This window comes from Scylla paramamosain, chromosome 1, assembly GCF_035594125.1.
Source record: "Scylla paramamosain isolate STU-SP2022 chromosome 1, ASM3559412v1, whole genome shotgun sequence".
NCBI classification, from domain to species: Eukaryota; Metazoa; Arthropoda; class Malacostraca; order Decapoda; family Portunidae; genus Scylla; species Scylla paramamosain.
The window spans coordinates 3,775,157-3,791,473 of NC_087151.1; the positions used below are offsets into that span (position 1 = coordinate 3,775,157).

At 35.5% G+C, this 16,317-nt stretch overlaps 1 protein-coding gene across 1 annotated transcript in view; it reads left to right on the forward strand.

Moving 5' to 3' along the window:
- Positions 1–16,317, forward strand: part of LOC135110443 (organic cation transporter protein-like) — a 42,612-nt gene that overhangs the window by 14,831 nt on the left and 11,464 nt on the right. The window contains exons 7-12 of the mRNA XM_064026677.1: positions 393–547; positions 4,160–4,329; positions 4,928–4,935; positions 9,343–9,466; positions 13,807–13,934; positions 14,340–14,458. Of these exons, the coding sequence (XP_063882747.1) occupies positions 393–547; positions 4,160–4,329; positions 4,928–4,935; positions 9,343–9,466; positions 13,807–13,934; positions 14,340–14,458 (704 nt within the window). The remainder of the gene's footprint in view (positions 1–392; positions 548–4,159; positions 4,330–4,927; positions 4,936–9,342; positions 9,467–13,806; positions 13,935–14,339; positions 14,459–16,317) is intronic.

A 16,317-nucleotide genomic window follows, 5' to 3' on the forward strand; every position in this document is an offset into this window, starting at 1 on the left:
GAAGAAAAAAAAGGCAACCATATTTAGTTTTACTGTAGTACATTGGGTGAATTTTCATTTATATTGAAGCTGAATTCCTTATATCATTTTCACTTGAATGTATGGTATAAGGGCAGGAGGAAGTAAAACCATTTGACTTTTAGGAATGATAAAAAGTGTGTATTGCCCATATCTGTTCAGTATACATTTATAAAAAAGTGCATAATGGATTGGAAAATGTGCATAGTGTGATATGGTAGGAGAGATGTTCAGGTTTGCCCAATTCATTGAATTATCTCAAAAGTACAGACTTTTCTTACTTTCAAAGGGCTTACTTGAAATTGGCTAATCCTCAGATATTACTGAGAAAATGCTTCTCTTAAAGTACTCCATAATGTTTTATCTTTCTACAGAATTGGCCGCAAAATGACGCTAATGATTGCAATTTTGTGCATGGCTGCTTCTGGCACCGTGTGTGCTCTTGTGGCTGCATTACCAACCCTCTTCTCCTGCCGCTTTTTCAATGCCATGATGAGTAATGGTGTATTCCAGACTGCATTTTTATTGGGTCAGTAAAGTTGTCTTTCATTACTCTGAAGAGTAATTTATGATAGTCGTCCTCTATTTATTTCAATGTCTTGTGAATCACACACACTAACCCTTTCTAATTTCAACAGTTTTGGGAAGACCTGGGTTGAATTAGCCAGAAGTCCAAATAATCAAATAGTTACCACTTGCCCTTGTGTCTTGACAGGAGTGAGGAAGGGAGAGAGGCAAGTTGGGTGTGCTGTTGTGTTGTAGCAATCAAGATGCAACACACTCATAGAAGTCCTTTATTTTTCTCATCATATTGCTTTTCATGTAAAATCTGAATGCACAGTCATACTATGGAGTAACAAGTTTATGTATGAAAACAGATGCTTAATTCTACACTTATTTTCATAAATTCTGTAAATATTGGTCATCAGTAAAAATATGCATAAATCATAACATTTTACTTTAACTTACATTCACCACAGTTACAGTAATTTCTTCCATATCATAAACTTGCTCATCACACTTCTCCACAGCACACACTTATTAAGATTTGAACTTTCATCCATATCACACACTTGTCCTCCAGATTGAGCACCCAAGCTGAGCCCATGCACAAACATATGAACACACATATGCCTCATGTATACATTGGCCCATTGCATAGCCCTATCTTATCATTAAAAGAGAGCTCCTTTCATTGGCTAAGAGATTTCAAACATAAAGGCTCTTTTTCCATTGGCCATCATCACAGATGAGCTAATATCAATTCACCCTAAGATGATATTGTATCATTGGCTATGGCTGGTGTCACACTATATGGCAGTGATGTATGTGGCACTGTCACACGGCTTCTACCACGTGACACTGTGCTGCTAAATTGTTACATCTGCTATGCAGTTTAAACTCAAGGTCATTTGTGCAGTGGAAGCAGAGAGGTTAGTGAAAGAGTCCACACATCACAGACATCCCTTTAATGCTGATCGAAAAGTAATGAAAGCTTTCACAAGTTCAATCAGAAAACACGGAAATAGATGAAAGGTTCTTTAAAAATCAAATTCTAAACCATTTTTTTCCCTTGCAGTTTTCATTGGCATATACATAAATGTACACATGTTCATATGTGTATAACAATGCTTTAGATTATACTGTAGCATTAATACTTAACCATTTATTTTTATTTTTGGCTGTGAATAATCTTTTGTTATGCCTAGCACCCTATGCAGAACATTTTGATATTTTCACATACACATTAAAATGCCGGTGTGTCTATTTTATGTGCATCCCTTATTGTGTAAAAGATTTTTTGTCACTTTTTCTCTTATTACTCTTAACTCATTCATATGTGTGAAAAAGGTGTTCGTAGAGGCAAAGTATTTGAATAAGCAAGAAGTCTGGGTGGGGAGAAATGGAAACATTTCAGTGCTGGTCCTCCCCTTAGGGAATATTCCCAATAAGTGCAAAGTTTCAGAGAGTTAGTTTGCTAAGTAGATTATTTTCCATGAGATGGGGCATACTGCTGTTGTTAGTTTTCCTAAGTGTATGTTTAGTGAGATCTTAGGCTTTCTCAATCTAATTTAAATCTAAAGAATTATCAAGTGATGCTGTCACTATGATCACATACTGTGGTACCTTGACTTATGAGTGCCCCAACTTGCCAGTTTTTGAGATACAAGCTTGGAAAATTTTTTGCTTTGAGCTGCGAGCCAAAATCTAAGATACAAGTGAGCTTCAGATATGCCACCGCTAGTTGGCACAGTGAGCGCCACAACAATTGCCCAACATTCCTTGTCTCACTCGTTCACTTCACATATTTTTATACAACATTTGTTATTTATAAATACATTTTTCATACAATAAATGCTCAATACAGAGAACATTATGGACAGAGAGAGAGAGAGAGAGAGAGAGAGAGAGAGAGAGAGAGAGAGAGAGAGAAAATTAATTGTGGGTGGGACAGCCAGTGAGTAACCTTGACTGGCCAATGATGCAACTCTCTCTCTCTCTCTCTCTCTCTCTCTCTCTCTCTCTCTCTCTCTCTCTCTCTCTCTCTCTCTCTCTCTCTCTCTCTCTCTCTCTCTCTCTCTCTCTCTCTCTCTCTCTCTCTCTCTCTCTCTCTCTCAGGTAAGTTAATACACACACACACACACACATACACACACACATAGTTATTTAAACCTGTTTGCTGATGATGCAAAAATAATTAAAATAATAAAGGATGAAAATGACTGCAAGGAGTTACAAAAGGATATTGACAAGATACATGCTTGGAGCCAAAGATGGAAACTTGGATTTAATACTAGAAAATGCCACATGTTGGAAATAGGAAAAAGTAAAAAGCGACCTTCATGGAATTACAAAATGTAAGGAGAAATAATAATGAAAAGTAGTGAAGAAAAGATTTGGGAGTAATGATTCAGGACACATTATCACCTGAAAGGCACATAAACGGGATATTCACCTCTACATACAGCTTGTTAACAAACATTAGGGTGGAATTTAACTATTGGATAAAGAAATGATGAAAAAAAATTATAACTAGCATGATGCATTCTAAATCAGAATATGCAGCAGTAGTTTGGTCTCCTCTTAGAAAAAAAAAAGATATACAGAAACTGGAAAGAATACAGAGGATAGTGATGAAGATGGTGCCAAAATTGAAAGACTTAAGTTATGGAGAAAGACTTGAAGATGTGGGATTATCAACACTACAAGAAAGAAGAGAAAGAGGAGACCTGATAGCAGTGTACAAATTAGTAAACAATATAGAAAGAATAAACAGAAATTACTTGATACTACAGATGGAGGAGGGAGAGAGAGATATATATATATGAGGGAGCAATGGGAAGAAAATAAAGAAGAGTAGATGTTCAAATGACATCAAGAAATACAGCTTCCGATATCGAACTATTGAAATCTGAAATGATTTGAAGGAACAGGTGGTTGCAGCAAACAGTGTACATATTTTTAGAGCAACTGAATAAATATGGATATGGAGATGACACAAAATGAGCTTTGGTTCATGCCCTGTACAATACAACTAGGTAAATACACACACACACACACACACACAAACACACACACACACACACACAGAGAGAGAGAGAGGTGTCATCAGCAAGGATCATACATGCTTATGTAGAATCCTTGGTCATCAGACATCAGCCATTGTCAAGGTCACAGAGTGGCTGTCACACACCACAATTCATCTCTCAAACATGCGGTTGACTGTGTGTCAGCCAACTCTCTGGCATTTTAAGACCTAGGATGTTCATAAAATAAAGCTACCATTTGATAATTTTGAAATATGCTGTAATCTGCAAAGTTTTGTAAAATAAAACGAGTGTTCGATAGCCTTAAAGGGGTCATTATACCTGAAATTCGGTAAACAGAGGTTTGTTACATCAACAGTTTATTGTATTCAGAAACATGTAACAGAAGAATTGGGGGTGTTTTTTGGGGGAATGGAACAGATTAATGACATTTCAATTAATTTCAGTGAGGAAAATTTATTTGACATGCAAGCAAATTGAGTTACAAGCTCTGTCACAGAACAACTAAACTCATAAGTCAAAGTACCACTGTGCAACATCCCAGACACATTTATCAACATGTCAGTCACAATCACCTTTGCCTGTCCTTTCAGGAGTGGAGCTGATGGGCCCTACCATGAGATTACCATGTGGAATAATAATTGAGTACTTCTATGCCCTTGGGGAGATGTTCCTGAGCTTGGTCTCGTGGTGGGCAAAGGACTGGAGGATGATTCAACTTATTATCTCAGGACCCTGTATCGTGCTTTGTGTTATATTGGTGGTAAGTGGGATTTATTTATATCCTGCCTACAATTTTTTTTTCCTCTCTCTCTCTCTCTCTCTCTCTCTCTCTCTCTCTCTCTCTCTCTCTCTCTCTCTCTCTCTCTCTCTTCTCTCTCTCTCTCTCTCTCTCTCTCTCTCTCTCTCTCTCTCTCTCTCTCTCTCTCTCTCTCTCCATGGATTAATCACTAACATCAGCATAATTACCACATCCACTTCCTATTTTTGTAGGTAGCAGAGGGGTCCAGGTGTTAAGGTAAATCTATTAAAATTACTCTAATCATCTATATATCAACACATTTTATTGCTTATGCAGCATTTTATATATATATATATATATATATATATATATATATATATATATATATATATATATATATATATATATATATATATATATATATATATATATATATATATATATATATATATATATATATATATATATATATATATATATATATATATATATATATATTATACATTGTCTACTAAAAAAAGATAGAACGCTTGACCATGACAACAGTGGATTATGGCACATGGGCTGTTGTGGGGTTTGATGCTACATTTCTATGTCAGTGCTCTCAGAGCTCTCACAGAGGTCAAAGTACTGTTTCTTGTCTGCATAACACAACTACCTATTTAGATCTGCAATGCTTTCTCAGCTGTATTTTGCATCAGCAGAAGTGAAGATGGGTCCTGTCAACTTGTCTCGTGAGGAGAAAGCTAGAATTCTTGCATAGAAGGCGAAAAAAGTTTTGACAAAGGAAATTTTGAGGAGGATTGGGCGAGGACAGTCAACCATCTGGAGTGATGATTTGTGGATCATTCAGTATTGTAGGAGGATGGGGGAGTTTGTATTTTCTGTCGACAGGTGAGACAGTGAGACAAGACAGGTATATCGAAGTGCTGAAAGACTATATACTACCTGTTATGGAGTTGGACTGTGGAAAAATCATGCAAGATGGTGCTCCTTGCCATGCAGCAAAATCAGTTAAGAAGTGGCTGAATGAGCAAAAAATCAACATGTTAAACTGGCCTGGGAATTCACCAGACCATAATCGACTTGAAAACCTGTGGAGCACCATGAAAAACCAACTTGCCTCCTGCAGTACATTACAATGCGCAAAACTCGGATGGTAAGAATTTAGGGCTATGCGTGAAACTAAAGGATTGCAAAACTTGGATAGTGCAAAACTCCAGAGGGTAGTGTGTGTGTGTGTGTATATATATATATATATATATATATATATATATATATATATATATATATATATATATATATATATATATATATATATGTATATATATATATATATATTATATATATATATATATATATATATATATATATATATATATATATATATATATATATATATATATATATATATATATATATATAACAAGAGACTAAATGAGGGAAAGAGATAAGTTAACAGAGAGAGAGAGAGAGAGAGAGAGAGAGAGAGAGAGAGAGAGAGAGAGAGAGAGAGAGAAAGAGAGATGAGTTATGGCTGTGTGACAGCCAAGTGACCTTGACATTGTCCAGAGACATCGCTCTCTCTCTCTCTCTCTCTCTCTCTCTCTCTCTCTCTCTCTCTCTCTCTCTCTCTCTCTCTCTCTCTCTCTCTCTCTCTCTCTCTCTCTCTCTCAAAGTTAACAGAGAGAGAGAGAGAGAGAGAGAGAGAGAGAGAGAGAGAGAGAGAGAGAGAGAGAGAGAGAGAGAGAGAGAGAGAGAGAGAGAGAGAGAGAGAGAGAGAGAGAGAGAGAGAGAGAGAGAGAGAGAGAGAGAGAGAGAGAGAAATGAGTTGTGGTTGTGTGTGTCAGCCAGTGACCTTGACAACAGACAGTGATGCAACACACACACACACACACACACACACACACACACACACACACACACACACACACACACACACACACACACACACACACACTAACAGAGTGAGATAGTGGGGCAGAGAGGGTAGGAGGCAAGCAACAGCCAATCAGGAGTTAGTCATGCATAATGCCAATGACTAGCCTCCACAGGAGAAAAAACATTACCACCTTTCAAAAATATGTGGTTGACTGCATGTCAGCCAACTTTCCTGCATTTTAATACCTAAGATGTTCATACAATAAAGCAAGTGTTCAATAATTATGAAATATGCCATAATTTGCTGACAGCTAGTTTATAAAATAAAACAAGCATTCGATAGCCTTTAAGGGGTCGTTATACCCAAAATTTGGTAAACAGAGGTTTGTTATATTAAGGATTTACTATATTTAAAAATGTGTAACAAAAAATTGGGATTAGTGGCATTTAAATGATTTTCAATGAGAAAAATTTATTTAATATACAACCAAATTGCGGTACAAGTTTGGTCATGGATTGAATTAAATTCGTTAGTCTAGGTAACACTGTATATATTCAGCAGAAGCTTAATAATGCAGAAATTACTACAGCCTTCAACACACACACACACACACACACACACACACACACACACACACACACACACACACAGTGGAACCTTGGTTACCAAATGCCTCCATTTTTGACAAATTGTGTTTTGAACAAAATTTTGAATGCATTATTACTTTGTTTGCAGTACTATAATAAAGTTCTAGAACAAAGTTACTTGATTTAAAATATCAAAAGACATAGCAAAAGTTTATTTTTATTACTAATTTATAGCTTCCATAAATATTTACTTCATTTTTTGTATATTTGGAGGAGAGACACGGAGAGTAAGACAGTAATTCAATCTTTGAAATAAGGTGAATATGATCCCATTGAAAAGCCTCAATGTAAACAAACAGTTTTTGGCAATTAGGATTAATCCAGAATCACCTGTAGCTCTCTTGAAGACAATGGCGGTAAATGGGTTGCTCCTCACTGTGTCCCTCTGTAAGGCTTCCCTCACTAGACTGGTGACAAAGAGAATACCTGCATGGTCTAAACAGTATCTTCTGATGAGTTCTGTGTCACTAAGTTTATTCAATACATCCTTTCTGGATAAATAATTTGTGAGCTGGAGATGTTTTGCCATTTTGGCTTTGGGAGCATCTGTTATAAGCCATTAAGACAGGGCAGACTGGTGTCTGGGAATGGATTAATCCATTTTACATTGAATCCTATGGGGAAAATAATTTGTTTTTAATATTTTGGATTTTGAAAGGTATTCAGGGATCAAGTTCTAGAACCGAGGTTCCACTGTGTGTGTGTGTGTGTGTGTGTGTGTGTGTGTTTATATATATATATATATATATATATATATATATATATATATATATATATATATATATATATATATATATATATATATATATATATATATATATATATATATATATATACACACACACACACACATGGGATGTAACAAGAATGAATAAGCAAAATCGTCAGGATAGGGTAAGAAGTAGTAGGTTTTAGCTTGATGAAGCTAGATTTAAAAGAGATAGGAAGTAATTATTGTCATTGTGCTCATTACGTTATGTATTACAAGCGCAAAATGAAAAAATATGAAAGCCAGTATGACAATGAGTACTACATACCTTGAGGTGTATGTGTCCCGTCATATTCTTTCATAAATACATAATAGTAACAATAATAATAATAACAATAATAATAATAATAATAATAATAATAATAGTAATGATAATAATAATCATGATAATAGTAGTAATAATAATAACAATGATAGTGATGATAATAGTAATAATAATAATAATGATAATGGTAATAATAATAATAATGGTCTGTTTATCTGTATATTAGACTGGCAATCCCACACTAGCTGGCCCAGACAGATGCCACACATTCACATACACATCAGTCTCATCAGCCCCTACTAGAATGATATAATAATGATAATGATGATAATAGTGATTATATAATAATAATTATTATAATGTAATGAAAAGTATAGAAAAAATAAATTACAGTTGATAGCATTTGCGACTATTTCATTGGATAATGGAGACAGGCAGATGTTAATATATTTATACATTAATTCACTAAGAGCTAATATGAAAATTTTATCAAGAGGTAGTATCTTGAGTGATCCCCCAAAAAAGTGGTATAGTATTTTCCCTATAATCCTGTTGCAATAATTCTAAGTGCTGTTTCTGCAGTTTGAATATTTAAAATGACATCTACTAGCTGTTTCTGATACAGTAGATATGGATATATGAAAATATTATAAATTGTTGTAAAAGCTGATTTGTCAAAAAAATTCCTCGTTTTTATTAATATTCTAACTTTAGCTATTTTGTTTTTAGTTATTCTAACATGCTGAGACCAAGATAATGTTGAAGCAATAATGATGCCTAAAATTTTTACACAGTTCACTCTATTAATAATCTTGTTACTCACAGAAACATCAACATGTAATGAAAAATGCCTCCCTTTAGTATGAAAAATCATGCTTTTTATCTTACCAATATTGAGAAATTGGTTTGTAATTTTTAATTAATTCACAATTATTGTTTTTGTATATTGTTTCTCAAATAGGATAATAGTTGGATAGACTCAATAATTAGGTTGTTGGTGCTGAGTTATTAGGGAGCTTTTAAAGAAGGTTAGACAAATTTATGGGTGAGGATGATCAATGGAAATAGATAAGTATGTTTTACACAGGAACTACCTCATGTAGACCCAATGGCTTCTTGCAGCTTCCTTTATTTTATATTCTAATGTGATAAGAAAATGTATAAGATTACAGGAATGAAGAAAAAAACATTGTGAATGAATTTTGAAGTTCCACATTGCATAATCTAGAAGATTTTTACATTTTTTATTTATTTTTATTGTTATTATTATTTATTCATTTATTTATTTATTTATTATTCTTTTTTATGATGAATCACTTATTAAAGAGGAGTGTGGCATGGCATGATTTCCAAAATGTGAAAAGGGGTCCATGGATGTTTCTGTCATTGCTGTTGTCTTTAATCTTCCTCATTAGGAATTAAGGTATGGAGATGGGATAATCTATTTATTCAGTACAGATTGGTCTTACAGGTTGATTCCAGAATCTCCACGCTGGCTTCAGGCACAAGGGAAACATGAAAAAGTCTTGGCTTTGCTGAAGAAGATTGCTGAGAAAAATAACAATGATATTGAACCTGTTCTACAAAGATTAGAGGTATTGTGTTATATATATATATATATATATATATATATATATATATATATATATATATATATATATATATATATATATATATATATATATATATATATATATATATATATATATATATATATATATATATATATATATAGTCAGGTTATACCTAAGGGTTCAGTTATGCTATCAGCCACCATTAGAAACAAATCACCTCAGAGTTTTAATGAAAGCAATGACAGAAAATTATGGTTCTGACCTGGCTGAGACAGGCCCCTCAAAAAAAAAAAAAAAAAAAAAAAACAGACCACCTATAGTGTTCAATTTTCTTTTTATGCATATATCTGAAAGTAATAGATATGTATTTCATAAAAAAATCAAAAGGATTATGAATAAAAAACAGTACAGTAACAATCTTAAAAAAACAACGCTGAGCCACTGTTTACATAAGTAGCTGACGAATGCTTAGTTTGTTAACATTAGTGTTAACCTACTACGTGTTGTGCACTTCTCTGCAGCTTGTTGCAGCTCATCTTTGCATTAGGCTTTAAGTTCGCTGTGGTAGAGTATGACTTGGAAGCAAACTGAACAACCATGTTAGATGTGATTTGCATTAAAATATTGAGTGTTGGCAGTAACCTGAATGTAATTTCTTGAAAATTTGTGCATTTTTAGTAAACATTTTTATCTTGTAACTTAGACTTCTGACAAGTTGAAATACTTTTTTTTTTTTTTTCTTTATGTAGGAGGGACACTGACCAAGGGCAACAAAAATCCAATAAATAAACAAGCCCACTGAGATGCCAGTCCCAGAAAAGGGTCCAAAGCAATTGTCAAAAATTGAAGGATAAGTGTCTTGAAACCTCCTTCTTGAAGGAAATCAAGTCGTAGGAAGGTGGAAATACAGAAGCAGGCAGGGAGTTCCAGAGTTTACTAGAGAAAGGGATGCATGATTGAGAATACTGATTAACTCATGCTTGCATTATAGAGGTGGACAGAATAGGGGTGAGAGAAAGAAGAAAGTCTTGTGCAGCGAGGCTGTGGGAGGAGGGGAGGCATGCAGTTAGCAAGATTAGAAGAGCAGTTAGCATGAAAATAGCAGTAGAAGACAGCTAGAGATGCATCATTGCGGCGATGAGAGAGAGGCTGAAGACAGTCAGTTAGAGGAGAGTTGATGAGACAAAAAGCTTTTGATTCCACCCTGTCTAAAAGAGCAGTATGAGTGGAACCATCCCAGACATGTAAACCATACTCCATACATGGATGGATAAGACCCTTGTACAGAGTTAGAAGCTGGAGGGGTGAGAAAAACTGGTAGAGACGTCTGAGAATGCCTAACTTCATAGAAGCTGTTTTAACTAGAGATGAGATGTGAAGTTTCCAGTTCAGATTATAAGTAAAGGACAGACTTAGGATGTTCAGTGTAGAAGAGGGGGACAGTTGAGTGTCATTGAAGAAGAGGGAATAGTTGTCTGGAAGGTTGTGTCGAGTTGATAGATAGAGGAATTGAGTTTTTGAGGCATTGAACAATACCAAGCTTGCTTTGCCCCAATCAGAAATTTTAGAAAGATCAGAAGTCAGGCATTCTGCGGCTTCCCTGTGTGAAATGTTTACTTCCTGAAGGGTTGGACGTCTATGAAAAGACGTGGAAAAGTGCAGGGTGGTATCATCAGCATAGGAGTGGGTAGGACAAAAAGTTTGGTTTAGAAGGTCATTGATGAATAATAAGAAGAGAGTGGGTGACAAGACAGAACCCTGAGGAACACCACTGTTAATAGATTTAGGAGAAGAACAGTGACCATCTACCTCAGCAGCAATAGAACAGTCAGAAAGGAAACTTGAGATGAAGTTACAAAGAGAAGGATAGAAGCCATAGGAGGGTAGTTTGGAAATCAAAGCTTTGTGCCAGGCTCTATCAAAAGCTTTTGATATGTCCAAGGGAACAGCAAAAAAGTTTCACCGAAATCTCTAAAAGACTCAGTAAGGAAAGCCAGAAGATCACCAGTAGAGCAGCCTTGACAGAACCCATGCTGGCGATCAGATAGAAGGTTGTGAAGTGATAGATGTTTAAGAATTTTCCTGTTGAGGATAGATTCAAAAACTTTAGATAGGCAGGAAATTAAAGCAATAGGACGGTAGTTTGAGGGATTAGAACGGTCATCCTTTTTAGGGACAGGCTGAATGTAGGCAAACTTCCAGCAAGAAGGAAAGGTAGATATTGACAGACAGACAGCTGAAAGAGTTTGACTAGGCAAGGTGCAAGCACAGAGGCACAGTTTTGGAGAACAATAGGAGGGACCCCATCAGGTCCATAAGCCTTCTGAGGGTTTAGGCCAGCAAGGGCATGGAAAATATCATTATGAAGAATTTTAATAGGTAGCATGAAGTAGTCAGAAGGTGGAGGAGAGGGAGGAACAAGCCCAGAATCATCCAAGGTAATGTTTTTAGCAAAGATTTGAGTGAAGAGTTCAGCTTTAGAAATAGATGTGATAGCAGTGGTGCCAGCTGATTGAAATAAAGGAGGGAAAGAAGAAGCAAAGTTATTGGAGATATTCTTGGCTAGATGCCAGAAGTCACAAGGGAAGTTAGATCTTAAAAGATTTTGACACTTTCTGTTAATGAAGGAGTTTTTGGCTAGTTGGAGAACAGACTTGGCATGGTTCCAGGCTTAAATATAAAGTGCATGAGATTCTGGTGATTGAAGGCTTAAGTACCTCTTGTGGGCCACCTCTCTATCATGTATAGGACGAGAACAAACTGTATTAAATCAAGTTTTGGAAGGTTTTGGTCGAGAAAAAGAGTGAGGAATGTACGCCTCCATGCCAGACACTATCACCTCTGTTATGCACTCAGCACACAAAGACAGGTCTCTGACATGGAAGCAGTAGTCATTCCAAGGAAAATCAGCAAAATACCTCCTCAAGTCCCCCCCCCCAACTACCAGAGGTAAAACGCCAGAGGCACCCTCACTTAGAGGGATCTTGAGGAGGGATTGGAGTGATAGGACAAGATACAGATATGAGATTGTGGTCGGAGGAGCCCAACAGAGAAGAGAGGGTGACAGCATAAGCAGAAGGATTAGAGTTCAGGAAAAGGTCAAGAATGTTGGGCATATCTCCAAGACAGTCAGGAATACAAGAAGGGTGCTGCACCAATTGCTCTAGGTCATGGAGGATAGCAAAGTCGAAGGCTAGTTCATCAGTATGGTCAGTGAAGGGATAGGAAAGCCAAAGCTGGTGTTGAACATTGAAGTCTCCAAGAATGGAGATCTCTGCTAAAGGGAAGAGTCAGAATGTGCTCCACTTTGGAAGTTAAGTAGCCAAAGAATTTCTTATAATCAAAGGAGTTAGGTGAGAGATATACAGAACAGATAAATTTAGTTTGAGAGTAACTCTGTAGTTGTAGCCAGATGGTGGAAAACTCAGAAGATTCAAGAGCGTGGGCACAAGAGCAGGTTAAATCGTTGCGCACATAAATGCAACATCCAGCTTTGGATCAAAAATGAGGATAGAGAAAGTAGGAGAGAACAGAAAAGGAGCTACTGTCAGTTGCCTCAGACAGCTGAGTTTCAATGAGGAAAAGAATTGAGATGTATTCAACTTGAAGGTTGAAGTGTGTATTTTGATAAAACTTCTAAAACATATTTCTTCTTGGCAACTTGACTGCCATTCAGTGAGAGTGACTGATGCTGTTGTGTTTAATTTCAGTGAACTGTGAGGCTTGACAGAAAGAACAATGTCCTGTACTGTGTTTTAAGTAAGGGCCTAAATAGCATAGGAATTTGGTGATACATGAGTACTTTCTTCTCCAGATTAAGCTATTCAAGTTACCAACAGGAAAAAAAAAAGAAGTTATTTGGTGGATGGTAGAGTCTGAATGTAGAGGACAGACTTTGGGAAGCTTATGAGTATCCACATTAGATGATACCCAGGCAGAATGTTTTCCAATTATAATAATGGTTACTTTTAGTGGGAAGGGTATAGTTAGCAAACTCAGCTACATATTATAGCAGAAGCAATTAAACATCACATGTGGGATGGTCCCTTATCAAAATAATTTAAACATGTAGAATTATTATTATTTTTTTTATTTTTTTTATTTTTTTTATTTTTTTATTTTTTTTTTTTTTTCCAATATGCTTTGGTGTACCAGGACATACCTAGCATGTGTATGTAGTGCATCTTCCTTCTGCTTATATCTTGATGTTTTTTTCAATTTGATAGTTTAAGAAAGGATCTTCATGGAGTTTAGTTTTGATGATTATTTTTGGTGGGTTCAGTTATTAGAAATAGATAAAGATATCTACATTTATGAAAAATTTGTAATTAACAACCATGTTGTTTGCAATTTTACTGCAGAATATCTCCACTGAAGAGGAAGACAGAAGAGCAACAACTGAAGTAAATACCTCAACAAAAGTTACCTTATTGAATGTTATGAAGTCTCCTTTGTTGTGTGTGAGGATGTTCTCCTTGTTTTTTATTTGGTAAGCCTTGTTTTTTTTGTTTAGTTATTAAGTTAATTTTACTATCTGGACTTTTGTTTCCTTGATAATGTACACATTTTCCACATTATTCTTTTTGTTTTCTGGCTAAATATTGAGAATTAAAATTTTTAAAGAAAATTTTTACATTCTCTGATGTAAGCCACTTGTGTTTGTGTTTACAGTAACAACAGAAAACTATACATGTAATAATTCGTGAGAATTGTGAACTGAGGACAGATTTTGAAGTGTTTAAATTTTTTTTTTTTTTTTTTTTTTTTTTTTAATATCTTAAAAATAACATTTTATTGTTTTCTTTCCAATAAATACATAGTCTGATATGGTGTTGGTAGTTAATCTAGCTATATGTATTAATTGCTTAATATGTGATTTTTGTATCCTCCTCAGGACAACAACAACAATTGTATACTATGGACTGAGTCTTAATGCTACATCATTCAACTATGGCAAAGAAGACCTTGGGCCATTTGTTGACTTCATCTTTTCTGCTTTAATGGAGATTCCAGGTATTTTATTAGCTTTAATCATACCTAGAAATTTATAGAAAATATTACTCTTTTTCCCTTTCTATATTTTAACCTAGATTTTTAAAGCTTTGTAATTCCATGTTTTGAAGCTGAAGTTTTTGATGCCATTGTTAGTATTGCCAGGATGCTTGTTTGGTTGAGATTTTTAAGTAGAGGCAGAGGTAATTACTAGTTGAAGAGAGGAAAGCACTTATTTTGTTTTTGTTTTAAAAGATATTGACATTATTTTAGCAGGATGAGCTTGTTAAATGTTCCAGGGAACTTTGAGGGAAATCTGGCTTTGATTGATTAGATTGAAGGGAAGATTAGTAAGGAACAAATGGGAATAGGAAGGAAAGAGGCAGTATAGATCATAACTTTGCAACTGAAATGATGGTGGAGGAGAAAGGGGTAAAATTGTATGAAACTTACATGGACCTAGAAGAAGCTTATAGACTTTCTTTTATCACAGAATGTGTACTTCCCTAGTCATGAAAATGGAAAAAAATCCCTCTGGCATTGAACTGGCTCCACAGGTGTGGCATTGCTAGATGTAATATGCCACTGACATACTATTTACACTTGGTCTCTTAACAACTGTTTTCTTTTGTACAATACAATATTCTCTTGAAATTGTGTCATTGTGAGAACATAGTCACTCACAAAATAATTCAACAAAAATACAAAAAGGAAATGTAGCACACCACACATATCATGAGATACTTATATATATGTTATAGCATATACAGTGGTACTGTGGCTTAAGAATGCCCCGACTTATGAATTTTCTTGAGATATGAACTTAACTTTTTGCTTTGAGTTGCGAGCCAAAATCCGAGGTACGAGTGAGTCTCACATGCTCAGCCTCTAGTTGGCACTTGGCACACCAAGCGCCACAACAGTTACCCAGCATTCCTTGTCTCACTCGTTCACTTCACATGTTTTTATACAACATTTTTCATTTACAAATACATTGTTTTACAATAAACGCTTGATGTAATGAACATATATATATATATATATATATATATATATATATATATATATATATATATATATATAGAGAGAGAGAGAGAGAGAGAGAGAGAGAGAGAGAGAGAGAGAGAGAGAGAGAGAGAGAGAGAGAGAGATGAATTGTGGCTGTGTGACAGCCAGTGGGTGACCTTGACAGTAGTTGGTGGTGCAGTGCTCTCTCTCTCTCTCTCTCTCTCTCTCTCTCTCTCTCTCTCTCTCTCTCTCTCTCTCTCTCTCTCTCTCTCTCTCTCTCTCACTCTCTTTCAGTCAGATGAGTTAACACACACACACACACACACACACACACACACACACACACACACACACACACACACACACACACACACACACACAACACAACACACACACACACACAGAGAGAGAGAGAGAGAGAGAGAGAGAGAGAGAGAGAGAGAGAGAGAGAGAGAGAGAGAATTGTGTCATCAGCCATTGTCAAGGTCATTCACTGGCTGTCACAGCCAGAATTCATCTCTCAGACATGCAATTGACTGTGTGTCAGCCAACTCTCCCCCATTTTAAGACCTAGGATATTCATGAAATAAAGCAAGCATTTGATAGTTTTGAAATATTCCATAATTTGCAAACTTTCACAAAATAAAACTAGTGTTCAGTAGCCACAAAGGGGCCATTATACCCAAAATTCGGTAAAGAGAGGTTCTCTATTTTGACAGTTTTCTGTATTCAGAAACATGTAACATAAAAATTGGGGTGTGTATTGGGGGGGCTGGAATGGATTAATGGTATTTCAATTAATTTTAATGGTGAAAATTGATTTCACACACAAGTTAATAAACTTACAAGCTCAGTCACAGAATGAATTAAAC